Raw genomic sequence first — 27,959 nt, 5'->3', positions numbered from 1 at the left:
TTTAGATGCTTGTCATCAAAATTCAATGATTAACCTAAATGAGAGGAAAAACCAGGATCCATGGAGTTATACAGTCTTAATGATACATTCACTCCAGCCAATGCAGTGCAATCATGTTTATTTGAGTCGCTTCCAGTTTTACAAAGATGGATTTCTTATCACTTGATCTGAGTCAGCTGGATTCCTTTGGTACCAAAGCTTTCACACAGACTGCATCAGAACACTACTCATAGCACAGTTAGGATCTCTGCCTGGGCAGCTGGCTTAGGTAAGAAACAGAGTTTAGATTCCTAGCAAAGACCCACCACTCTATCCACACCTTAGCTTTGAGCTCCAAACCACTATCAGCTAATTTCTTTATCTTGATATCCAATCCATTACTCCTGGAACTTCTTAATTCCTTTATCCTCCATTCATTCCTACTGATTAGAAATAAAAATACGAAACTCCTCTCTCTCTCTGCCTCTCCTCTCTCTGTGTAACTCTGACTTTCAAATAAATAAATAAAATCTTTAAAAAAATGATGAAACTAGAAACTTGAATACTTACTAATTAGGCAGTGCATGTCTTGAGAATATCGAGAGTTATCAGGAATTGTGAAGCTTCCATCACAAATCGCCACCTGACTCTCCCCAAATGGCAAAGTGAAGTAGCATAATTTATACAACAAACATCCAAGAGCCTAAAAAGTAAACAAAGCAGATTGCTATTAGTGGTTTATTTACCATGATTGTAAATGGCTCAAACAATAGATACCAGCACCATCCACATTTACTAACAGATGTAAAAACTCTTTGCTCTCAATCTATCAGAAACTTGAATTTAGAGCCCAATTCCATGACTTAGCAGGTGAGTCCCATTATTTCTGTCATTATCACCAAACTGGGCTCTCCTAAAGAACAAGTAGTTCACCCAGTTTGCTCTTAATAGCTAGTAATATAAAATGTGAGAAAATACCTGAACAATTTTCTCAGAGCTCTGATGCAATTTCCTTTGTTTTGCTACAAGAAGCAGTAGTTGGTCCCTTCACATCAAGAACCCAAGGGGTAGGCAGATCATGATATGGTACAGGTGCCACCATGCTATTACATTGTCTGCATTGAACTTAGGAACCTATAGTCAAGATTGCTGACATCTGGGGTGTGGACAGGTTAGTTGACACCTACCCAAATGTCTGCCTTCGTAGTGATGATTTTGCCACTGTACAGGTTGACCATTTCTGGTGCTCGATAGGACAGTGTTGTATATCTACAATCAAGAGATTCAGGTTTTGTTAAATATGTCAATGCTATAATTAAAAACCAGAAACAGCAGTAATAGTTTCTTTTCTTTTCTTTTTTTAAACACATGCAGTATAGAATCCAACTCCCTGGGAGTAATCTATAAAGGAAAGTATGAAATACCAGTGCAGATAAAAAGAAAAGCTTTCAGGGCCAGTTAATGCTGTTACCTGAAACACTGGCATTCTATATGGGTGCCAGTTTGAGTCTCGGCTGCCTCACTTCCAATCAAGCTCTCTGCTAAAGCACCTGGGAAGGCAGTAAAGAATGGCCCAACAGCTTGGGCCCCAGAAACCATGTGGGAGACCCAGAGGAAGCTCCTGGCTCCTGGTGGCCATTTGGGGAGTGAACCAGTGGATGGAAGATCTCTATCTCTCTGCCTCTCCCTCCGTTTCTGTAACTCTTTCAAATAAATAAAATAAATCTCGAAAACAAAAGAAAGAAAAGGGCCGAGCCGCGGCTCACTAGGCTAATCCTCCGCCTGCGGTGCCGGCACCCCAGGTTCTAGTCCTGGTTGGGGTGCCGGATTCTGTCCCGGTCGCTCCTCTTCCAGTACAGCTCTCTGCTGTGGCCCAGGAAGGCGGTGGAGGATGGCCCAAGTGCTTGGGCCCCTGAACCTGCATGGGAGACCAGGAGGAAGCACCTGGCTCCTGGCTTCGGATCGGTGCAGTGTGCCAGCCGTAGCGGCCATTTGGGGGGTGAACCAATGGAAGGAAGACCTTTCTCTCTGTCTCTCTCTCACTGTCTAACTCTGGCTGTCAAAAAAAAAAAAAAAAGAAGAAGAAGAAGAAGAAGAACATGTGGGGACTCAAGACACTGATGCACTAAATCCTTAAAAGCCACTTTTCTTGGGTGCTCAAGTGACAAAATCTCCTTCTACAAATCCTTGTTGCCCGAAGCTATATTTTGCTGATTTTTTTAAATGGTAAACCCTTTAAATGTGGCTCAACACAGAGATGCAACTCTGGCTAGGAAACTAAACAGTGAAAGTGGGCCCTGGCTGCAGTGGAGAGCAGACAGGATCAAGAGTCCCTGATCTTTGCTCCTGTAATGGGGCTAAAACAACAATTTTCCTCTAAATGGTTTTCTGACTCAAGATAAGAGTAGAATAAGCACATCCTCAAGTGAGCATCTTTGTATTAGCAACATGTGATTTGTGCTGCTTGAGTCTCTAGACCCCAGATGGAGCTGGTTTAAGTGTCCATCAAGGCTTAAGCCTGAAGTCTTCCTGCTTCAGGCTTGTTGCCTGGGTGATGGGTGATGGGTGAGGGGAGAGAAGGATCAGGGTACACATGTGTTGGTTAGGCTGCTGATTTCTTAGTAGTAACACTGCTGTTGCCTGTGAAAAATCCAACACTGTGGACAGGAAGGGAGAGTCAGGTTCTTACGAGAGCCACAAATCCAAAGAAGGTTTTTCTCACAGAAGCTGATGACTCAGTATCTGTAGAGACTTCAATAACCTACTCACCATTCATTTTACTAGATTGTGGATGAACTCCTTATAAGCAAGAAGCAAGCAGCAATTCCGAGTTCAGTGAAAGGCACATCTGTGACTGATAATGTCATGGTTGTCATAATTTATACTTAAAAACATGACAGTTCACTTATGATATGTGCTCCACTCAGATTCTTTTGGGACATGTGACACCATCAATCAAAATATCTTTGTGCAGTGACCACAGGATCATTGACAAAGTGCTCTAACAATCTTTCCTTTTACTATCCTGGTCAAATCTTTTTTTTTTTTTTTTTTAGAAAAAGATTTATTTATGTATTAAAAGGCAGAATTACAGAGAAGAAGAGGTAGAGGGAGGGAGGGAGAGGGAGAGAGAGAGAGAGAGAGAGAGAGAGATCTTTCATCCAAAGGTTCACTCCCCAACTGGCCACAATGGCTGAAGCTGGGCGGATCTGAAGCCAGGAGCCAGGAGCTTCTTCCAGGTCTCCAACACGGTTGCAGGGGCCCAAGGGCTTGGGCCATCTTCTACTGCCTTCCCAGGCCATTGCATAGCTGGATTTGAAGAGGAGTTGCTGGGACTTGAACCAGCGCTCATATGGGAAGCCAGCACTACAGGCAGCAGCTTTACCTGCTAAGCCACAGTGCTGTCCCCCCAGCCATCAAATCTTATAAGGACCCTTCTCTTCCTTCACTTAGAATCAAACAACCCAACAGTGGACATGCTGCTGCGAGAAGAAGGACAATTGACTAGCACCACCCATAAACTGACAGTGAACTTGCTTATCTGATAATGGACAAAACCGCAAAAAAGAAGAAAAAGCTTACTTCTTAATCTCATCTTCTACTGCATTGACTCCCTCAGTTTGTGGATTCTGGAATTTGTTGGTGGCACTTCCAAAGTCACACAGGACATAATGGCCTCGATCATGCAAGAGGATATTTTCAACCTGAAAGACATTCCCCAACCATCCATCCCAAGATATCATTTAGTCATGCATGTGAAAATTTGGTTTTATGGTCACATAAACAGTTTTATTTTTGGTACTCTCATTAGCGTGCACAGGAAAGTTATACTCCTTCAAGTATCTCAACAGGGGTCATCCCAAGTAGAATAAAAAGAGATGCATAATAACAGGACAAAATTGGGACAGACAGGGCAAAAGAGGAAACCCCACAGTGAAGAAAGCCAGAGTCCTGTTTCCCTAGGTTTTCAGTTATCCCTCTGCAGAAACAGTCCTCGTATCTTTGCCCTTGCCTTCTTCTAGCCTAGCATGCTCTACACGACCCCCACTTCTTTATTCAACTACCAAAATCCCTCTTATCCTTCAAATCCTGGCCCCAAGGCCATGTCCTTTTTGAAGCCTTCCCTTAGGCCCTCACTCAGGCAAATGTCATTCCTTCCAATTTTCCTTTAATATTTCATTCTTCTATGATGTCTACTATGTCCTGGGGACCTTATAAATACACATAGTAGTCTTTACTACATGTGGCTGAGATTTCCAGGGTTAATATTTTTTATATTTTAGATACTTCTCAGTGACAAAATGCTTGAGGGTAAATGACAGTTTTGCTATGAAAGCATTACCCTAATTTTTTAAAAACTAAATGAATTCTCTGGATAGTGAGTTAAGAGTAGGAAGGAGCTTATAAAGACCAAAATCTAAGTAAATCCCTGGTATTGAAAAACTACTCCAAATTAGTGGGTACTATGTACTCCAAATGTACTAATTACTTTTTGGCATAGGTGAGCTGCACTAAGATACTAGGGGACAGACCTGGCTATGTGTGGGCAGTAAAATGGCAGCCAAAAAATCTTGTCAGGCCAATAATAATAATAATTAAACCTTCCAAAGACTAATTACCTTTGAAAACAAAGGCAAGAGTAGACTACAAGCTCCTTAAAGACAAGCACCATCTCTTAATTATATTTGTAATCTTATCGACTCAGTGCCTAACATAGTGCCTAGTACAGAAAATATTTGTTGACTAGAGTAAACCAAGACTCAGAAAGACACATAACACCGTGTGTATGTGTGGAGCAGGTGGAAGCACATGTACGTACTGGCTCTGTCAGGATCAAAACAACAGCCACCAAATACCCAGACCCTACTACTACTACTACAGCTGCTGGATCTTTTAAAACTAGCTAGTCGGTTATAAGAATTTCTTGTTTCTACATCTGTTTCTGTACTTTCCTAAAAAAAAAAAATACATTTAGTACATTTTGTAGTCTGTATCTGTTAATTCCAATGCCTGAAGTCTTTGCTGCAAGAAGGTTTGCTATTAACTTATGTTCCTTGGGACATAACCTGTAGGAGGTCTTTGAGATTGTGTTTGAAGTCTCTTGTTCTTCCAGAGGGGATGTGCTGGTGTACTTGGGGCACCACTAACCTGGAATCACTTTAATCCAAAAGTGTGTCCTTGGATTATCACTCCCACAGGCAGTATAAACTATGGCCACTGACCTACACAGACAGGCTCTTATGATTAAAAATTCTTAATCACAGAATTATGAAGTAAAAATGATTAGAACAGATTTGTTCCCTTGAGATAAGGCTGAATCAGGCAAATATTTCCACCCTTGAAAGCTTTTTATAAAGCTCAAAAATTTAATCTAGTTATACAAAATGGAACAGTTGAGCTATCTTGTGCATACAGCCACTTTAAGAATCTAAAACAATTCTAACAAAGCAACACTAACTTTTCAATCTAATTTAAGAGGTTATAGAAATAACTGCCATCATTTCCTGAACTTATGCAATTGCTAGTCCACTGACACACGGATTATCCCACTAAATCCTCACGATAACAATATGATTATTAGCATCCGTGACTTACAGATGGAGAAACTGAGGCTCAGAGTGAGTCACTACCTAAAAGACAGGGAGTAAACCCATGCCTAGAAAAGGCCAGGCCCGCATCTGTGCCAGGGCAGCAAGCAGGTAAGAAGTACAGTAGTTACCCAAGGTTCCCACCATGACCCTCCAACTATGATGATGATTTTATACTTGCCCAATGTACGAGACACAAGCTTAGGACAGGGTTTTCCTTAGTTCTCTATGTTCAGAAATGCTCAGAAATCCAGTCAGTGAGGAACCAGGTATCTAAACAGTAGCCAGGCTGATTTATTCAATGTCTCCTAAACATTCCCTCTATCTCTTAATTCTCCTTTTACACAACTGGTCACTCTCCACTGGTCAAGTCCCAGCTAGTCTTTTCAGACCTTGCTCAAGTCAGTAAAACCTTCCATGACTGCACTATAAAATCTACAGAACCTACTATCAATAGGAAAGGGTCACAAAGGCCTGCAGGCTGAATGAAGTCACGCCCATGGGTTACTCATCCTACAGTCCAGGGCTGCTTCTGGAGCTCTGACAGAACAGAGCAGGTACAAAAGAGATCCCATGGCTGACAAGTCTAACATGTTTACTGTCTGGCCCTCTGCGGAAAAACTATACCAATCTTTTTCTTTCATTGTGCACTGGCATTTACCCTCTTACATATTTATGAAAACAAGTAAAAAAATCTTTGAGGGCAGGACATTGTATTATGCCTGTGTATCCCCCCACAAGACCTAGTCCAATATGAAACACATGCCAGCGATCCTCAAATGTTGCTGATGAAATCATTTATTCGGTGTCATTCAGCAACTATCTTCCTCCTGACCTCACGCACCTTACAGGCCTCCTATGAAACCAGCTTTCTCCTATTGTACATGTCAGTTTCTATGCTTCCAATGCTGGAAAATCCATCCAGAAAACGGAAAGGATGATTCACTTTAGAACACAAATAAGGTAGTTGTAGGGCCGAAAATCACTGGTGGGGGGAAAGGAGGACTAAGTAGACAAAGTACAGGATACAGATGAGGCTCATTGTTGGCCTGATAAGAACAGTAATCCCTGCTCTGGCTACTTTGCAAATCTGTTGCGAGGATCAAATGAGATTACAAAATCGCTTTGGCGGCAGCCACCTTAGCAACTGCCACATTCTCTACTGGCTCCCTGTCTGTCCCTGTGACTTGTAATGGCTTCAAAAATCTCCATGGTGAAACTGGCCGCTGTTGGTGCCACCACCCACAAAACTCTTAACACAGAGCATGGTGGGTAGCAACAACACTGGATTGGGGAGCAGACGACCTCAGGGACTACTTGAGATGTCTGACCTTGGCCAACTCCTCCTGCCTCTTCTGGCTTGTTTCTCCTCTGCAAAGTGCAGCTGATTCTGTTTCCACCATTGCTGCTGAGAGCAAGTAAGAGCATGTACATGAAAGCAAACTACAAATTTCCGTATACAAATGGAAGGTTGTTGTCAGCATTCCTTTATGAAGGAAGCACATTTGAATTCCTACTACATGAAAGTGCTTTTTCCAGGTTCTAAGGGTGATGTTGAGAACAAGGCCAGATGGATTTTCTCATGCAGCTTAGAATCCAAGGATATTAAGAGTCCAAGATAATAATGGTGATAAAAATTATGAAAAAAATTTGGCAGATTAAACACATGTAAGGTGAAGAGGGATTCTATTTTATACAGCATGGTCAGGAAGCTCTCTCTGATGAGGGGAGCATACAACAGAGTGAAGGAGAAACAGCTGCAGACCATCTTGGGGGAAGCCCTCCCAGCAAAGAAGAGCCAGCACAAAGGCCCAGAGATGGATGGGCAGTGGGTGCCTGAAGTGTCTGAAGCTCACCATGGTCTGACCAGCAGTGTGCTTGGTGCTGAGACTGGAGAGGAAGCTGAAACTTAGGAAGGGACATATTATGGGCCAGGGCTCTCAGGGAAGGAGAGATGAGTTAATGCTGGGTCATAGAGGAAGGAAAAGGACTTAGCTAAGTAAAACTAGTAACAGGAACAAAGCAAGGAAGTAGCAGAGGTAATAATAATAATAGCATCAGAAGCTTACAGCACTTTTGTAAGCATCAGCACTTAACAAAGTGCCAGATACTGCCCCATGTACTTTTTTTTTTTTTTTTTTTTTTATTTTTTTTGACAGGCAGAGTGGACAGTGAGAGAGAGAGACAGAGAGAAAGGTCTTCCTTTGCCGTTGGTTCACCCTCCAATGGCCGCCGCGGCCGGCGCGCTGCGGCCGGCGCACCGCGCTGATCCGATGGCAGGAGCCAGGAGCCAGGTGCTTTTCCTGGTCTCCCATGGGGTGCAGGGCCCAAGCACCTGGGCCATCCTCCACTGCACTCCCTGGCCACAGCAGAGGGCTGGCCTGGAAGAGGGGCAACCGGGACAGAATCCGGCGCCCCGACCGGGACTAGAACCCGGTGTGCCGGCGCCGCTAGGCGGAAGATTAGCCTAGTGAGCCGCGGCGCCGGCCTGCCCCATGTACTTTTGCCCATAGCATTTCAGGTTACCCTTACAAAGCCTTACCATCCCACTTAACATATGAGAAAAGTGAGGCTAGAGAATTTGCCTAACTTGTCTGAGGTTACAAGGCATGTGAGCTCAGCCTGATGGGCATGATGCAGCTAAGGAGTATGGACAGTTCCTCTTGGCAAAGAGAAGGGAGCAGAGGAGAGAGAGAGGGCCAGAAAAGCAGGCAGAGGGCAGGCTGAAGAGAGCCACTTCAATATTTGTAACAGGTCAGCAGCACACGAAAACAGCCTTTTTTGGAAAGTTAACTTGGCAACAGAGGAGGGAACATCAGCAAGGGAAGAGCATGAGGGCAGGTACAATGGTCTATGTGAGAGGTGACCAGGGCCGCAGCTAAAGTAAGGTCAGTATTGATGGAAAGAGGTAGGTGGCTGGGTGGGTGCAGAGTAAATGAAATTTGGAAGGTGAACAGCCAGCTCGATATTCATATACCACCTTCTGAGAGCCTCAGAGAATTTGCACAGTCACTTTGTTTTTGGCAAAGTGTCTTAGGATGAAGGCCAACACTGATTACCATTGCTGACAATCCTCAAATCATTGTTAGTTGAGAGTTCAGTGTTACTGACTTTATTTCCCAACCTATCAGCTTAAGAGGGCAATTAAAGTTGTCACTCCAAACTGTGCTTACAGCTCTAGGTAAAAGGTCTGGAAAACCACTTCTTACTGATCTCTTCATCTCAATATTATTTCAAACAGGTAGGACAGTTAGACATTTTACCAGTTTATTGCCACTGAGAAATTGGGAGATTAGACCCATGTGGGTTTTTCAAGCCTGCATTTCTAAATGTGAGACAAAGAGTCTTTATCCTGTTGTACTTTCATGAGATCAAAATCTCTTTTCTGTTAAAAATGGAGACTTCTATGACTTTTTCAACCTGAACATACTTGTTGAACCTTAACCCCTTCTTTATCTTTCTTAAATGCTTGGAAAAATGGTGTGGTAAAAGATGACAACAAAACAAATTAAAGAAGAAAAACCGAAAATGGGACTGAAAACAAAAAACCTTAGCCACTGTTCAGATTTGATCACTTGATTAGCTGTGCAGGTCAGAGCCTTTCCGTGCCAAGGTTTCCTCATTGCTAAAAGGCGTGGGCTGGCTTAGGTGAGCTTTCCAGCTCTGTGACCCCACGATCTACAATAATGATCTTTATTTATCCTCAGAGAGACAAAAATCAAAAGCGGGGGAAATAAAGGGTTACAGAATGTATTTGAAGAGAGACCTTCAGTGTAGAACAGCACTTCTGTTTGGATTATTTTTAGAACACAGCAGCTTAAGGACAGGCGCTGCCTTCAGCTATTTCCTATCTGTAATGGGAAAGAAAGACCACACAGGCAGTAGGCGGGGCAGGAAGAGCTTTCTCAGTTCTGCAGGTGAACCAGCAGACCCACACACAGGCTCATCAAGGTCCACAGCAGGCCGGGCCTGGGCCCATGACCCTGTTCCACTCACTCCTATTCACGGTGCTGTGAATCCACTGAAGTGTGACTGTTAATGCACACAGCTTTCTTTGGGGATGATGAAATGTTCTGGAATCAGATACCGGTGACAGTTGCACAGCCTTTGCAAATATACTGAAAATTGTTAAATTGTGCACTTTAAAAGGATGAAATTTATAATACGTGAATTATATATCAATCTTTTTTAAAGAAAAGGAATCCAAGTATGCTGCTGTGACCCTCAAACTTCAGCGTATACAAACACCATGTGGGATGCTTATTAGGATATGAATTCCTGGGACTTCCTGCCATTACCACCTACATTCTAGCCCAACAGCTTCAGTGCAGAACCTGGCAGCCTGCATTTAACAAGCACACTGGGTAGGGCTGCTGATGTAAGTTATCAGCCATGAGGCATGTTTTATGAAGTACAGGTATAATGAAAAGAAACTAATTTAGAAAAAGGGGAGCTGATTATTCAAATTCTGGTACTGCTCCTTCCTAGTTATATGACCTTGGACGAGTCACATAACTTCTCTGCTCCTTAATTTCCTCAACCATAAAATGTAATGAAGAATGTCTCTCTCCAGAGACAGAAAACATGAAATGTGGTAGAGTGCATGGTATATAGTTGGTGTTTAATAAATGCTAAGCTAAAACTAAAGCAGGTGCCAATTCCATTCAACACACTGTTCAGGGACTACAATGTGAAAGGCACAGTGCAAGGCAACGGTAATCAGTAGGACAAATTTTGAGAGTAATCAATTAATGGATTTTTCCAACTATGAAACAAACTTTAAAAACAAAGCATCACTGTTTACAAATCATTTAAATTAACAAAGTATCTTCCATAACCTTGGATAAGTAAATTTGGGAATTTACTAGGAAAAATAAAAATAACATAGGTCCAGGTGATAATTATAAAGGATGTCTGGAAGCTATTTAAGTAATAAAGCTGACACCAGCACTATATTTCTTCCTTTGTATTTTCTGTCCCAGGGCTGAATGTAAGGCTAATATTGGTGACCATACTTAAACTTTTCTCACATCCCCATAGTGTAATCATGGGACAAGACAGAAAATACTCACTAAGTATGTGCTTAATGAAACAGCGCAGCCTCCTACCTTCAGGTCACGGTGGATGATGGGAGTTTTGCATTGATGCAGGCGGGCAACAGCTTCACAAGTGTCACAAAATATCTGGAGCACTTCATTCTCTGTGAAACCTGTTTGTAGGCGCTGGTTCATCAGGTTCACCACCTGGCCTCCTGAGAGTGGTGCAGAGCAAAGGAGAGTTGATTAACACTCAGCCTCATCACTGAACCCGGGACAGTAAGGGGCTATCAAAGAGGAGCTATCTTGAACCCCAGCCTCGGGTTTATTTTCTTCCTCCAATGCCTCCTCTTTTGCATCAAACCCAGTTTCTTTATTTTATAAAGTACCCAGATGTGAGCTGCCCTCATTATGTCGTTAAGATTAGTAATGGCAATGGCAATGCAGTTCTGCTGCAGTTGCCTGGCCACACTGTCCTCATGTGTATGAGATGAGGACAAAGTCTCAAATTGCCACATCTTTTAGTAAGAATCAGATGGCACAACAGACCCAGAACAGGAAAAGACAGCTTCACAGTTTGTGCTAATGCACAGCTTGGTCTCTTGGGCTTCATTACTTGCTGCTTGGCCTGCGTAAATGCTACACCAACATTTCACCTTCAAGACCAAAAGACTGAGGAGCACACTTACAAAATTATCAAGATCCCTGAGGCCGGCGCCGTGGCTCACTAGGCTAATCCTCCGCCTTGTGGCGCCAGCACACCGGGTTCTAGTCCCGGTTGGGGCGCCGGATTCTGTCCCGGTTGCCCTCTTCCAGGCCAGCTCTCTGCTGTGGCCAGGGAGTACAGTGGAGGATGGCCCAAGTGCTTGGGCCCTGCACCCCATGGGAGACCAGGAAAAGCACCTGGCTCCTGCCATCGGATCAGCGCGGTGCACCGGCTGCAGGGCGCCGGCCGCGGCGGCCATTAGAGGGTGAACCAACGGCAAAGGAAGACCTTTCTCTCTGTCTCTCTCTCTCACTGTCTACTCCGCCTGTCAAAAAATTAAAAAAAAAAAAAAAATCCCTGGAAGGGCCTACTGCTTGGCCTCTGAACAGTTTACCAGTTTACTGTCCAAAAAAGGAACAGACAGAAGGACACAACTTCTCAAGTTCAAACTTGATCATATTTTATAAGATCACATTAATAGTTAATATAATGAAAGCTGAAATTACTGGTTAAATTGCATTTTAGGAATTAGCAACATTTATGAATGTACTTTATTACTATCATCATCATTATATTTTAATTAATTTATTTATTTGAAAGGCAAAGTTATAGACAGAGTTATAGAGAAAGAGGAGAGAGAGAGAGAGATCTCCCATCCAATGGTTCTCTCCCCAAATGGCTGCAACCATTTTGGAACTGTTCCAAGTTGAAGCCAGAACCCAGAGCATCTTGCAGTTCTCCCACATGGGTGAAGGAACATGGGCCATCTTTCGCTGCTTTCCCAGGTGCATTAGCAGGGAGCTGGATTGGAAGTGGAGCAGCCAGGACTCAAACTGGTGCCCATACGGGATGGCAGCCTAGCAAGCCATGATTTAATCTGCTATGCCACAGAGCTGGCCCCTGTGAACAGTATTTTTAAGGGCAGGGAAAATGTTAATAGAACTAAGGGTGATTCCAAAAAGGACACTAAACATTATGCTTGTAAGGGGTGGCTGTTCAGGCCCCCCAAAAAAAAAAAAAAAATCACACCCCTCAACAACGGTTAGATACAATACTCTCACCTCTGAATAAATTCATGCTAACTTTGGATTTTCAAGATAAATGTTGTTTAAAACTTTATGCTTTCAACTACTTAAGTCCACTGTTAACAGCAGCATCCTCTGAATGGAGTCTTCCTGGGAATAATAGCTCTAGAGCAAGGAGGGGGTCATTTCCATTACCCAAAAAGGATTCTAACACAAGGTTGGCAGTAGGAGTGGGAAGAAAATACACAAAGAGGGAGTAGAGAGGTTGAGCTCTTCCTTTAGTCCATCTTGGAGGCGGGTCTTTTTGCATGCTTTCATCATTTGTTTGAAAGCATCATAGGGGCTGGCACTGTGGTGTAGCCGGTAGAGCACTGCCTGTAGTGCCAGCATCCTGTATAAGCACCAGATCAAGACCCCACTGCTCCACTTCCAATCCAGCTCTAGTATGGCCTGGGAAAGCAGGAGAGGATGGCCCAAGTGCTTGGGCCCCTGCACCCATGTGGGAGACCTGGAAGAAGCTCCTGGCTTCAAATCTGCCCATTGTGGCAATTTGGGGAGTGAACCAGAGGATGAAAGATCTCTCTCTCCTCTCTCTGCCTCTCCCTCTTTGTAACTCTGCCTTTCAAATAAATAAAAAAATCTTAAAAAAAAAAAAAAAGCAGCACAAAGACCACATTCATTTTTTTTTCTTTTCCTTTTTTTTTTTTTTTTTAAGATTTATTTATTTATTTGAAAGTCACAGTTACACAGAAAGAGAAGGGCAGAGGCAGACAGAAACAGAGAGAGAGAGGTCTTCCATCTGCTGGTTCACTCCCCAGATGGCCACAACGGCCGAAGCTGCATCTATCTGAAGCCAGGAACCATGAGCTTCTTCCAGGTCTCCCAAGCAGGTGTAGGGGCATAAGGACTTGGGCCATCTTCTACTGCTTCCCCAGGCCACAGCAGAGAGCTGGATCAGAAGCGGAACAGCCAGGACTTGAACTGGCGCCCACATGAGATGCAGGCACTGTAGGCAGCGGCTTTACCCGCTATGTCATAGTGCTGGCCCCATCACATTCATTTTCATATATTCTTATTTGTATACCAGCACCAAACTTTCCTAAACCTAAGAATGGTGTTTCGTATCATCTATCACTTTTAAATATTTGTGCCACTGCTCCTTGCATGATAAGAACACCAGCAACTGAGGAGGCTCTGTGTCTTCCAGCTTCTTAGTAGTTCCCCATTGTAAAGCCAGAACAACACACTTAGGGTACAGTGCATATTAAGTGAAAGGATCCCCCTGCCCCAGATAATCAGAGCAAGAGACAAGCGAGAGCTTACGGGTAGGATTCACATACATACCTCGACAGAAGTCCATAAGAATGAGAACTTCCCAGACATCACCACTACTCACACTGTTGATACTTGAGTCAATGTAACCCACAATGTTCTTGTGACCTGACAGGTCCCTCTGTGAACAAGGTGAGAAATACACCATTAGTTATGGACACCAACAGAGACAGACAGAATTAGCCAGTCAGTTCCAATAGCCCAGAGAATTTAAGTATACACAGATGGTTCTAACAGTGTTGAGAGAGGAGATTGAGAGGCAGAGTCCAGCACAGGTCTCCAGTGCTCTCTGAGACTGACTCAGCCAGATCTCCACTCGAAATTCCACAGCTCTACTAACCCACAGGCATTCTTCAGAGCCTAAATTCTAAAAACAAATGCACACAGAAGGCCTTCTTGCTCACTGCATCTGTGCTCCAGGTGAGCCAAAAGCGAACACACTCATCTCCAACAACACTGCAGAGAAGAGGAGACAGCGTGAACCATTTAAATGTGTGAGTTTTTAATTCAGAAAGGTAAAATGGATGTTTTCCTTGGTTACAAGGGGAAAAGTGAATAAAACCAGACTTTTAAATGGTTCATATTGTTTTTCTCCCTTTAGGAAATACATGAATAGAATAATTGCTTTACAAAGTTTTGAAGGCTCATAATTAAGCCCTTCAAGCCAACTGACTAGGACATAAAATGGGACCTATTTCCAGCTCTGTGGTTGGAACTACATGTGATGTCTCAGGGTTTCTTACACAGTTCATTCAGCCAACACGTGTTTATTGAGCACCTCCTAAATGCTGTGCCCAGCTGAGGCTGTGGAAATTGCCTCACACCTCGGTGAAATCGTTTCATTGTAGAAGCAGATCTTTGTAATGAGGATGTTTAAAACCCAAGATTATTAAGAACTAACTTGGAGAAAGAAAAAGTGAGCAAGCTAAGTAAAATGACTTCAGTACAAATACACAGTAAGATTTTTTTAAAGCCAGTTTTAATAAATTGTTTTTATTTTAAAAGGTCAGGGGGAGGGAGTGGAAAACAACATGATTCTCTGAGAGTCCTCATACTAACTTGGCAGTGTGGACCATGAGAATAGAAACTACCATTACCTTAGCTGGAGATTCAGTTGTTTAAAGTGATCAATAGTCTCCTTTAATCTGAAACTATACACCAACACAAGAGGAGCCTCATGGTATTAAGTATACACATCTAAAACCTGAACTCAGTAGAACTCCCTTTGAGTCATGGATTCAGAATAACTAATGCGGGGCCAGTGTTGTGGCATACCAGGTTAAATCTCCACCTGTGACAGTGGCATCCCATATGGGCATCAGTTCAAAACCCGGCTGTTCCACTTCTGATCCAGCCCCTGCTAATGTGCCTTGGAAAGCAGCAGAAGATGGCCCAAGTCCTTGGGCCCCTGCACCCATGTGGGAGATCCGGAAGAAGCTCCTGGCTCCTGGTTTCAGCCTGGCCCGGCCCCAGCTGTTGCAGCCACTAGGGAATGAACCAGAGGATGGAAGATTCTCTCTCTCACTCTACTTTTCAAGTAAATAAAAACATAAATAAATCTTTAAAAAATATGATGAGTTCTTTAAAAAAAGAAAAAAAGAACTAATGCTTCAGAAATGGTAGACCCACAAAAGGTAAACAAAGGGAGAAGCATGACCCTGGAATTGTCGATCGGAAGTCACCAGACTTACGTCACAGTAATTCCAGGGAAGGGATGGGATAGAAGTGAGAATGAAATTGGACATGGAAAGAATAGGAACTAAGCTAGTAGAGCCAATCACTATAGATTACTCCTTCAGAATATCTGTGCTTAAGACAGGAGCAGCATTGAGGACGGGACACTGAGCCCTGGTGAATGGAAGAGGCCAGGGGATAGGATACAGGAGAGGATGAGGACAGTGGACAGAACCAAGTCCTGCAAGTAGAAGGGTGGTGATTAAGGGTATTATTAAAGGGATGGGCTGAGTGACATTTTCTTCCACACAAGAAGGAGGCAAGGATGGAACTGCATATTGCTGTAAGACTTTAAAAAAAAAAAAAAGGAAATTGAAGCAGTTCAGATCAAGGTCATCTTCAAATGTACAGGATGAGAGAGAAGCTTGATGAGACAAAAGGTTTAGAGCATATGCCTTAGATAACAGATAAAGGAGGAGATAATAAAGCTAAAAGGAATCTCCGGATTTCAAGTTTTTCCAAAAACAGAAAGTGATTTTAGGGATCATATTTTACAGGCCTATCCTTCTCTGTTTTTCTGTCTCATCATCAACCCTTCAAGAACTCGTTTCCGGTTACACAGTCATGAGATAGGAAGAACTGGAGAGAAGTTCCCTGAAACCAAAATAAAACAGATCATGTCCTCCAAATGTTCACAAGGAGGAATGAAAGACAAATGTCTCCACATTTAACCATTTGAAAAAAGTCAGCAGTATTGCCTGAGTTCTAATTCATTCCAAGAGAAGTATCAAAAAATCTGAAAGAGAGAAAAATTTCAGTAGATTCATGTTACAATCTGAATGTTTGTGGCCCTTCCAAAATTCATATTAAAGTTTAAATCTCCAGTACAACAGTAGTAAGAGATTGGGCCTTTGGGAGGTGATCAGTAACCTTATATAAGGGCTAGAGGGAATTAGTTAGGCCTTTCTGCCCCAAAGGCAAAGAGCTTGTATCTCTCACCACCACCACCACCACCACCCCACCCCCACCTTAAGTGCCCTGTCCAGTCCCTGAGGGAACAGCATTCAAAACACCATACTGGAAACACAGACTGGGCCCTCACCACATACCCAGCCTGCTGGCACACTGAGTTTAGATTTCCTAGCCTATAAAAACTCTGAGAAAATAAGTTTCTCTTCTGTAAAATTATTCAACCTTTTTTTAAAAAATGATTTATTTATTTATTTGAAAGAGAAAATGGGGTGAGGGAGAGAGAGAGAATCTTTCATCTGTTGGTTCACTCCCAGAGACCACAATGACCGGGGCTGGGCCAGGTTAAAGCCAGGAGCCAGGTGGTTCTTTCAGGTCTCTCGCATGCTGCAGGGGCCCAAACACTTGGGCCTTCTTCCTCCGCTTTTCCCAGGCCATTAGCAGGGAGCTGGATTGGAAGTGAAGCAGCCAGGATTGGAAAGGGTGTCCATATTATATGCTGGGCATTCGCAGGTTGTAGCTTAACCCACTATGCCATGAAGCCAGTCCCAATTATCCTGTCTTGAATATTTTGTTCTAGCAGTACAGATGGACTTTGACAAGACAAGAGGAGGTCAAAAGTCTTTAGAGGTCCAAAACTGGATAATTAACATCAGCAGATGGCAACTTGCAGTTTGCCAAGATGTTTGCTCATTCCCAAACTGCTGTTCATTTTGTCTCTGCAGAGCTATGTCCAAGCAGAAAAGACCTACTTTTGGGAGGGACACCATGGCATTTACCCTTTAATGACCTGATGACGCAGCAGCAGCATCTTAGATCTTAAGAGTATAATTTCACTAGTTTATAATTCTGATGGAGAAGATCTGTGTGTGTGACTCACTACGAAATGTGGATCAAGAGAAAAACCTTACCACAAACTGAGACTGACTTGCATTTAAGGTACACTGGCAGCAGCTTCAGACCAGTTCTCAGCAGCCAAAGAATGCCCAAGCCTTCCTCTGGCTTTGGTTAAACAACCAGCCTCAAGCAGGCATTTGGTCTAGTAGTAAAGATATCAGTTAGGAAGGCTGCATCCCACATTAGAGTGTTTGGGTTCAATTCCTGGCTCTGGCTACTGACTCCAGCTCCCTGCCAAGCAGACCTGTGGAGGCAACAGTGATAACCCAAGCAGTAGAATCTGTGCCACCCACAAGGAAGACCTGGATTATATTCCTGATTCCTGGCACCAGCCCTAGTCCAGCCTTAGCTGTTGCAGGTATTCAGGCCAGTAGATGAATGTCTAGAAAAAAAAAAAGAGAGTCCAACCCCAGATCAGCAAAGAGGAATAGATGTGGAAGTATAGGATGGAAAACACAGGAGGAGAATCGCTGCTCCCATCTACTTACTCAGGAAAAAGCAGGATAGAGGAAAGATGCCTTTCTGCCCTGGTATTTTTGGGGTAGTGGGGCAGAAGTCTCTACAATGAGCATAAATCAACACACGACTCGGGGAATGTTCAGTTAAATAAATAAGGTCAGTCCCTCATATGATTTAAGCAGTGGTAAATTTAAAGGATGAGTTGTCATTTTAGACTTTTATTTATTTCAAAGGCAGAGTGACACAGAAAGAGAGAGCGAAACAGAAAAGACAGGTCTTCCATCCGCTAGTTCATGCTCCAAATGGCCACAATAGCCAGGTCAAAGCCAGGAGCCAGGAATTTCATCCTTGTCTCCCACATGGCAGAGACCCAGGAACATCAACAGGAAGCTGAATTGGAAATAGAGTAGCTAGAACTCCAACAAGCCCTCCAATATGGGATGTGGGTGGCCCAGGCAGTGGCTTAATCTGCAGCACCACAACACTTGCCCCAGACTTTATTTTTTAGCTAATATTAAATGACATTTATAAAATACTGACAACTGTTACCAGAAGATCTGCTTCATTAGATATTTAAAGGGGTTTAAGTTAGCTTATTAACTATCATATTTAAATGCTTGAAGTGCTAAAAAAAACTAGTTTATGCATAGACTATGCATCTGAAAATTATATGCATGAACTACCACCTGAAAATCAAGCTTTAAACCCAGACCATGCAGATTCTCACAAACATCAAGTTTATCTAGGGTCCTAACTCATGAAGCTTGCAGCACACAACAGTATTCTATCCTTAGCTTCAAAACTCCTGCCACAGGAGAATTCCTAGTTAAGAACCCTAAGGCCTTATAAGAAAACTGAGCACTCTATTCCTTAGTATATCTATGAAAACCTTTATATTGACATTCAAGAAAAACAAGATGGCATTGTAAATGCTGTGCAAATAACAAGTCACTCAATTGAAAACAGTAAAACTAAGCATTGTACATTAGCTAATTTCTTTATACAGATGGTCTACAACTCACAACAGTGATTTTCTGACTTTGTGATGATGTGAAAGTGATACTCATTCAATAGAAATAACACTTCGAGGTTTTGAATTTTTATCTTTTCCTGGGCTGGTAATGTGCAATATGCAACTCTCTTGTGAAGCTGGGCAGCTGCATGAAGCCGCAGCGTCCAGTGATCGTGAGGAAACCACCAACACACTACACTGTACAGCATTGCTAAGCTAGGATGTTCAGCAGGTTGGGTGTATAAATGAGCTTTCAACTTGTGATATTTTCACCTTGTGATGGGCTTATTGTAAGCTGAGGAGTATCTATACAATTTGCTTAGATCACACTTCTTGGAATTTCAGCACCACAGCTGCAAATCCCTTCCGTCAACAGTGCTTATATTTTCAGATAGTAAGTTTCCAAAGAAGTGCCTCTTCCTGCTCTGACTCTCCATTCAAACAGTCAAGGTGTTCTGATCTTATGACTTAGTACTATTGCTACTATTTCCAGAATTACTCTACCCTATTAGCCAAATTTCAGCTCCTTAAATTAAAGATGAAGAAAACCAGTTTAAGGTCTGGAATTAGCTTTTCCCAAAGCTGCTTGTAAAAGTCTTCTTCTGCCTTACTACTCCCTCTTCCTTTTCTCTCTATAACCCTTCATTTCTTTTATTATTTTCTTTAAGAGGAGTTATTCACAGGCAAATAAAAGCTATCAAGTCCAGTGCAATAGTAAAAGAAACACTTCAAAATCTAGGCTGGCCCTGGAGTTCTACTGGAGGCCCCTTTGACTTTCAGCTACATAAGATATCCCAGATATAGTCTTACTTCCTCAAGGCTTACTCATTTATCAATATCTTTTAGTTATTGAATAGACCTCTCCCTCCCTCTCCCCCCCCCCACCTCCATCAAAATGTCCCTGTTTGCTTGTTCACTTCCAAAATGCCTAAAATTGCCAGGACTGGGTTGTGGCCAGAGCCAGAGGTTGGGAATGCAATTCTGGTCTCCCACATGGGGTTGAGAATCTAATCACTTGAGGCATAACTACTGTCTCCTAGGATCTGCAGTGGCAGGAAACTGGAGTCTGGATCCAGGAAATGACCCCAGACACTTGATGTGAAATACAGGTATCAACTGCTAGGCTAACTGCCCATTCCTAAATAGGTATTCTTTTTTTTTTTTTTTTTTTTTTTGACAGGCAGAGTGGACAGTGAGAGAGAGAGACAGAGAGAAAGGTCTTCCTTTGCCGTTGGTTCACCCTTCAATGGCCGCCGCGGCCGGCGCACCACGCTGATCCGATGGCAGGAGCCAGGAGCCAGGTGCTTTTCCTGGTCTCCCAGGGGGTGCAGGGCCCAAGCACCTGGGCCATCCTCCACTGCACTCCCTGGCCACAGCAGAGAGCTGGCCTGGAAGAGGGGCAACCGGGACAGAATCCGGCGCCCCAACCGGGACTAGAACCCGGTGTGCCGGTGCCGCTAGGTGGAGGATTAGCCTAGTGAGCTGCGGTGCCGGCCTAGGTATTCTTTTTTTAAAGATTTATTTATTTACTTGAAAGAGTGACACAGAGACACAGAGAGAGATGGAGAGGCAGAGAGAGAGAGGTCTTTCATCCGCTGGTTCACTCCCCAATTGACCGCAATGACTAGAGCTGTGCCAATCCAAAGCCAGGAGCCAGGAACTTCTTCCGGGTCTCCCACGTGGGTACAGGAGCCAAGGACTCAGGCCATCTTCTACTGCTTGCTCAGGCCATTGCAGAGAGCTGGATTGGAAGAGGAGCAGCTGGTACTAAAACCGGCGCCGATATGGGATGCCAATGCTTCAGGCCAGGGCTTTAACCTGCTGCGCCACAGCGCCAGCCCCCCTAAATAGGTATGTAAAGTCACCCAAAGTCTGACTCTAGAGCAGTGTTGCTCAAAATTTCATATGCATATGGGTCACCTGAGGATCTTGTTAAACAGCAGATTCTTACCCAGTGGTAACTAGGGTACGTCCTAAGGTGCGCACCTCTGCTGCTGGTCAGTAGCATTTAAAGCAGCAAGGATCCAGAACAGAGCTACTTAGAGTGTGATCCACAAACATCTCCTGGTTAGTGAACTCCTTCTAATCCATAAAAGATAAAGCACTTGCTCCAGGATATAAATCAATCAAACCACAAGCTAATTTTGTTTTCCTGGCAAGATTTTATCTGTAAAGGAATCAGTTTATTGATTTACATTCTAGCACAAGATCCTCTGAGTAGCACTTATACACACATTTATAGTCAAGTAATTTTTGACAAGGGTGCCAGGGTAACTCAATAGGCAAAGAATGGTCCTTTCAAAAAGTGGTGTTGGGACAGAAGACTATCCACATGCAAAAGAATGAAGTTGTGTCCTTACTTCATGACATACTCAAAAATTAACTAAAAATAGATGAAAACTAAATATTCCTCAAAAAAAATGTACAAATTTTTCTGATCCTGGGTTAAGCAAGGAATTTTTAGATATGACAAAGCACAAACAATCAAGAAAAAGGTAGATTAGTTGAACTTTACCACAATCTAACACTTTTGTGTTTCAAACGACAACGTTAAGAAAATCAGGAGCCAATATTGTGGTTCAGCAGATTAAGCCACCACTTGTGTTGCTGGCATCTCATATTGAAGCAACAGTTCCAAGTCCTAGTACTCTGCTTCTATTCCAGCTCCTTGATACTGTACCTAGGAAAACAGCAGCAGATGGCCCAAGCATTTGGACCCCTGCAACCCATGGGGGAGACCTGGATGGAGTTCCTGGTGTCAGGCTGGCTCAGCCTCAGATGTTGTAGCAGTCTAGGGCCTGGACCAGCAGATGGAATCTCTCTTTCTCCCTGTTTCTATCATTCTGCCTTTCAAATAAATAAATCAATATTTTACAAAATTGTTCTTGATTTTTTTAGAAAAAAGTCAAAAGGGGCCGGCGCCGCAGCTCACTAGGCTAATCCTCCGCCTAGCGGCGCCGGCACACCGGGTTCTAGTCCCGGTTGGGGCGCCGGATTCTGTCCCGGTTGCCCCTCTTCCAGGCCAGCCCTCTGCTGTGGCCAGGGAGTGCAGTGGAGGATGGCCCAGGTGCTTGGGCCCTGCACCCCCTGGGAGACCAGGAAAAGCACCTGGCTCCTGGCTCCTGCCATCGGATCAGCGCGGTGCGCCAGCCGCAGTGGCCATTGAAGGGTGAACCAACGGCAAAGGAAGACCTTTCTCTGTCTCTCTCTCTCACTGTCCACTCTGCCTGTCAAAAAAAAAAAAAAAAAGAAAAGAAAAAGAAAAAAGTCAAAAGGCAACATACAGAATAGAGGACAATATTTAAAATTTGTACATATAAGGATTTAGTGTCTATAATATGTAAAGAGCCCTTACGAATCAGCAAATAAGATGTTAAAATTCATAAAGGTGGAGCTGGCAACGTGGCATAGTAGGCTAAGCCTCCACCTGCGGTGCTGCCATCCCACATGAGCATTGGTTTGTGTCACAGCTGTTCCTCTTCTGATCCAACTTTCTGCTATAACCAAGGAAAGCAGTGGAAGATGGCCCAAGTGCTTGGGCCCCTGCACACACATGTGAGATCCAGAAGAAGCTCTTGGCTCCTTGTGGGGAGCAACCGAGACTAGACTAAATTACTGGAACTGCTAAGACTAATTCTATGCATCTGATCTCCCACCATATGGCGCTGAGAGGGAATAAACAACTTCCACACAGCTGCCTCACCAATTCGACTAACAAGCTGCAGGAGCTGATCCTGCTCCTGATTGGAGGAGAGCAGCGTGCTCAGCGCATGGGGAGAGAACGCCAGCAGAGTTGGGATTGGTGGAAGAGGACTATAAAGGAGGAGAGAGACAACATGCAGGAGGAACATCTGAGGAACCCCTGAGAGAGCCGGCCGGTGGTGTGCCGCTCCTCCGCGGAAGTGGGGAAAGCGGCGGGGGTGCCGCAGCAAACCCAGGAAGGGCCGGACAAAGAGAACAGCGCAGGGTCTGGTGTCCTTCCTCCGCGAGTGGGGGAGCGACAGCTCCTGGCTTCGGATTGGCTCAGCTCCACCCTTTGTGGCCATTTAGGGAGTGAACCAGTAGATGGAAGGCCTCTGTCTTTCCCTCTCTCTTTCTTTGGCTCTGCCTTTCAAATAAATAAAATCTTTAAAAATAATTTTAGGGGCCAGTGCTGTGGCGCAGCAAGTTAGAGCCCTGGCTTGAGCACCAGCATCCCATATGGGTGGCGATTCTAGTCCTGGCTGCTCCTCTTCCAATCCAGCTCTCTGCTGTGGCCTGGGAAAGCAGTGGAGGATGGCCCAGGTGCTTGGGCTCCTGCACCCACGTGGAAGGCCTGGAGGAGGCTCCTGGCTCCTGGCTCCTGGCTTTGAATCAGCTCAGCTCCGGCCATTGCAGCCATCTAGGAAGTGAACCAGCAGATGGAAGACCTCTCTCTCTGTCTCTACCTCTCTCTGTAATTCTTTCAAATAAATAAAATAAATATTTTAAGATAAATTAATTAATTAAAATGAAACTAATTTTTAAAAAGTAATCAACAGAAAATTATTTAAAAAATCATAAAGGATACAAATAGACATCTTCCAAAGAATATATACAAATGGCTAATAAACACATCAATCACTAGAGAAATGTAAATCCTAACTATAATGGGATATCACTTCAAGTCACTAAATGTGGCTATAATACAAAATATAAATAAAACATATTGGTGGCCAGCGCTGCAGCTCACTTGGCTAATCTTCCGCCTGCAGCACCAGCACCCCAGATTCTAGTCCTGGTTGGGGCGCCGGTTGCTCCTCTTCCAGTCCAGCTCTCTGCTATGGCCCACAAGAGCAGTGGAGGATGGCCCAAGTGCTTGGGCCCTGTACCTACATGGGAGACCAAGAGGAGGCGCCTGGCTCCTGGCTTCAGATCGGCACAGCACGCCAGCCGTGGCAGCCATTTGGGGGGGTGAACCAATGGAAGGAAGACCTTTCTCTCTGTCTCTCTCTCTAACTCTGCCTGTCAAAAAAAATTGGCAAGGTTGTGAAAACTGGAACTCTTATGTATTACTGGCAGGAATATACAATGGTGACTACAGTTCCTCAAAAAGTAGTTACCACCTGACCCAACAATTTCACTGTTTACAAGAGTCATGAAAACATTATATTGAGGGGCGGCGCTGTGGAATAATGGGTAAAAGCTGCTTTCTTGAAGTGCCAGCATCCTATATGGGCACCGATTTGAGTCCCCGCTGCTCCACTTATGATCCAGCTCTCTATTATGGCCTGGGAAAGCCATAGAAGATGGTCCAAGTCCTTGGACCCCTGCACCCACATGGGAGACCTGGAAGAAGCTCCTGGCTCCTGGCTTCGGACCGGCTCACAGGGAATCCACAGATGATAGATTCTCTCTCTCTTTACCTCTCTCTGTAATTCTGCTTTTCAAATAAATAAATAAATAAATAAATTTTTTTAAAGAAAACATTATGTTGACTCTCTAACTTCCTTTCAAGTAAATAAATTTTTTTATAAAAACATGTTGATATAAAAATTTGCACACAAATGCTTATAGCAGCAAATATAATGACCACAAAGTGAAAAACACCCAGATGTCCATCAACTGATGAATGCATACATAAAAGTGTGCTACCTTCACACCATGGAATATCATGTAGCCATGAAAAAGAATGCAGCACTGATACATACAATACAAATGAACCTTGAAAGTATGCTAAGTAAAAGAAATGATAGAAGAAGACATATATTGTATGAGTCCAGTTCCATGGAATGTCCAGAAGATGCAACAGAAAGTAGATTAACACTCACTAGGGGATGAAGAAAGGGACTAGGGAGAGGCTGAGGGATTTCCTCTAGAATGAGGAAAAAAAATGTTCTGCAATTAGATAAAGGGTTGTGCAACCTTGTAAACATACTTAAAATTACTGAAACTTATGCTTTAAAAGGGTTAATTTCACAGGATGTGAATTTTATCTCAGTCTATATATAGACAAAAATTATATGACAGGATCCAGCATTGTGGTGTACTGAGATAAGCTGCTGAGGCATCCATATTAGAGTGCCAGTTTGAATCCTGGCTGCTCCACTTGTGATTCAGCTCCCTGCTATTATTGTGCTTGGCAAAGCAGTGGAAAATGGCCCAAATACTTGGGCCCCTGCTCCTTAGGTAGAATCGCAGATGGAGCTCTGGATTCCTGGCTTTCACCTGATGAGGCCTAGCAATTGCCACCATCTAGGGGAATGAGCACACGGAAGTGCTTTCACTCTGTCTCTCTCTCTCTTTCTCTCCTCCCTCTCTCTGTGTCACTCTCCCCTTCAAATATATAAATAAATCTTTTTTAAAAAAGTAATATGACAAACTGGGGGAGTAGAGGCAGGAAATAAAAATTTTTAAAAGAAACACATAGGAGCAGAAAAGCCCAAGAGATTACATGTTTTGAACACCACCACTCTAGAGCAACCAGGCGAGCAGAGCTAAGCCCCCAGCATAGCCTTTCAACAAGCTCTTCTTTTAGATAAACATGCTCCCTGGCCGGCGCCGCGGCTCACTAGGCTAATCCTCCGCCTTGCGGCACCAGCACACCGGATTCTTGTCCCGGCCGGGGTGCCGGATTCTGTCCCGGTTGCCCCTCTTCCAGGCCAGCCCTCTGCTGTGGCCAGGGAGTGCAGTGGAGGATGGCCCAGGTGCTTGGGCCCTGCACCCCATGGGAGACCAGGAGAAGCACCTGGCTCCTGCCATCGCATCAGCGCAGTGCGCCGGCCGCAGTGCGCTGGCCGCGGCGGCCATTGGAGGGTGAACCACCAGCAAAGGAAGACCTTTCTCTCTGTCTCTCTCTCTCACTGTCCACTCTGCCTGTCAAAAAAAAAAAAAAAAAAAAAAAAAGATGCTCCCTCAGGCCCTCGGCTCATGTAAGACTAGCCTTCACTCTGTGTGTGTGTGCATGCAGACCCACTGTTCCTCCTAATCCAGGGGAACCTTCCATCTCCTCACTCTCTGGATTGTCCCTCTGACACAACACTAGCAAGCCTAGGCTATTTTTTCAATTCCCAAACAGGTAAAATTAGACTAAGTCTTTTCATCTCTGTTAAACATCCCCACGCTCTTTGACATGGTTTTTAGGACCATTGTGGCTGCTCCCACCTTTATGTGCTTTCCTTTGCTACATTCTTTTTACAAGAATGGCCCTGTGAAATTAAAGAAACACACTAGGCCCAGTCTGACTCATGCAGAGTAGACCAGCCCTATCACCTACTATAATTCTATTCATGTAACTAAAAATTACATTCCTTTTTCTTTTGGCAGACACATCACACTATATACACTCATATTGAGTTAATTGATCACTTAAATACGTAAGTCTTTTCCCACTCATGCTGCTTTTAATCTGTTTGTAGGAACTATGCCTGTAAGGCTGACTGAAATAAAATAAAAATCCAAGTCTGTGACCTTACCTTGTTATTTTATCTCCTTAGAATCAGTTCATTACTCCAATTAGTATGGATCATTCTATCATACAATGTAGTTGCTGTATTTTCCAACTTTATATTAGGTACATAAATTGACAAGTGTGTCTTTCATTTCTTACTAAATGTAAAATAACATAAAGCTAATAATAAGCCACAGTACTTTTTTCTTGGATTAGTATTAAATTACTGACCAGAAAGCTTTATTCCCAGTAGCAATTACACCTGACCAGCTTCCAACCTGGAGTCTCCAGCCTGCTGTCAGATCTCTGTTAACTGTCCTTATCCAAACAAGTAGACAAAAAATTCACTAACATTGAATCTACTGTACTCTGAGCTCTCTAACCAGAAACCTTTTCAAAGGAAAACTTTATGCTGATATAACAAGGCTTGTTCCTACGGTACCTGAAAGGCTCTTTGAATCCCTGCTTACTCATCCAAATGACTACAAAACACATTAAAATGTAATTTTTTCAATGAGTAAGATATTAACATCCAAATAGTAAAGAATATTAGACCATTATTTCCTGCTCCAGTTTGCATCCTCTCTAGGGAACCACTTTTAATCTTTCTTTCTTAAGCTCTCAAGAGGTTTTTTTTTTTTTTAAAGGCAAATTTAAACAATATGTATTCAACGCACACACACACAAACCAACTTTCTTACACAAAAGGTAGCATCAGTGCATCTTTTTAAATAATCTGTTCTAGATTCTTGTCCCAGTTTAAACCTGAGCTCTCTACCATACAGCATCTACCTCCCTCTTTTTGCAATATGAAAATGTTCTCTTCTGAGTACATCTTTTTTTTTTTTTTTGGACAGGCAGAGTTAGACAGTGAGAGAGACAGAGAGAAAGGTCTTCCTTTTTCCGTTGGTTCACCCCCCAAATGGCCGCTACCAATCCGAAGCCAGGAGCCAGGTGCTTCCTCCCGGTCTCCCATGCAGGTGCAGGGCCCAAGGACCTGGGCCATCCTCCACTACCTTCCTGGGCCACAGCAGAGAGCTGGACTGCAAGAGGAGCAACTGGGACAGAATCGGCACCCCAACCAGGACTAGAATCCGGGGTGCCGGCACCACAGGTGGGGGATAGCCTAGTGAGCCACAGCGCCGGCCTGAGTACATCTTCTTTAAACATCATCTTCTTTAAACATCAGTGGCGACTCAGTGCCCTCCACACCAAGCTCACTGAGACATACCATGCATCTGGCTCGGGAGAGGTGGATGCAGGACCACAGTTGACACATGTGGAACATCAGTTCTTCCTGTCACTGTTCTTACCCCCTTTAAATCTAAAGATAATGAATCTTCCTGCTGTCAGAAGAAGAGATCAGAAGTCTGAAATCACCTTCTAACTGCCATCAGAAATCAGAATTCCTCTGTATCTATCAAAGTACACATCCTGGATATATGTGTATTCATACCAGACCCTGGTAAATGGTAGACAGCATTTACCCTACCCACCGCCCCCAAATCGAATCCCCTAATGTTTCTCCTTACATTTCAGTCCAACGTGCCCACCCTTCCTCCACTGTGAGTACAAAGAGGAATCTGCTTCTCTGATTGCTAACATACAAGTCTTAGCATGTTAGAAAACATATTACATCTTCCAATTCCCTTTGCAATTCTTACAACCTCTGGGAGAGGCAGGCCTGGGGTTTTGGCTTCTATCTGATAGTGGGGGATAAAAACACATAGGAATTCAGATTAACAATGATAGAAAACTTTTTAAAAATTCACAAACATAAATCTGGAACCTTAAATAAATGGACAAATTCCTCAGAAATATAAACTATCAAAACTCGATCAGAAAGAAACAAATAATATGAACAGCCCTATAAC

The 27,959-nt window shown here is 43.6% G+C and overlaps 1 protein-coding gene across 13 annotated transcripts in view; it reads right to left on the bottom strand.

Annotated features, from left to right (window-relative positions):
• The window catches only part of AAK1 (AP2 associated kinase 1), a 252,751-nt gene that overhangs the window by 65,783 nt on the left and 159,009 nt on the right, over positions 1–27,959 (bottom strand). For all 13 annotated transcript variants that reach the window (XM_070068958.1, XM_070068961.1, XM_017340696.3 and 10 more), the window contains 5 exons: positions 13,679–13,787; positions 10,676–10,818; positions 3,562–3,683; positions 1,167–1,248; positions 550–682 (listed from right to left, as the gene is read on the bottom strand). In XM_070068958.1, coding sequence (XP_069925059.1) covers positions 550–682; positions 1,167–1,248; positions 3,562–3,683; positions 10,676–10,818; positions 13,679–13,787 — 589 coding nt within the window. The remainder of the gene's footprint in view (positions 1–549; positions 683–1,166; positions 1,249–3,561; positions 3,684–10,675; positions 10,819–13,678; positions 13,788–27,959) is intronic.

Source organism: Oryctolagus cuniculus, chromosome 2 (genome assembly GCF_964237555.1).
Source record: "Oryctolagus cuniculus chromosome 2, mOryCun1.1, whole genome shotgun sequence".
Lineage (NCBI taxonomy): Eukaryota > Metazoa > Chordata > Mammalia > Lagomorpha > Leporidae > Oryctolagus > Oryctolagus cuniculus.
The sequence above is the reverse complement of the archived record's forward strand: the minus strand, read 5'-3'. Positions and strand labels throughout refer to the sequence as shown.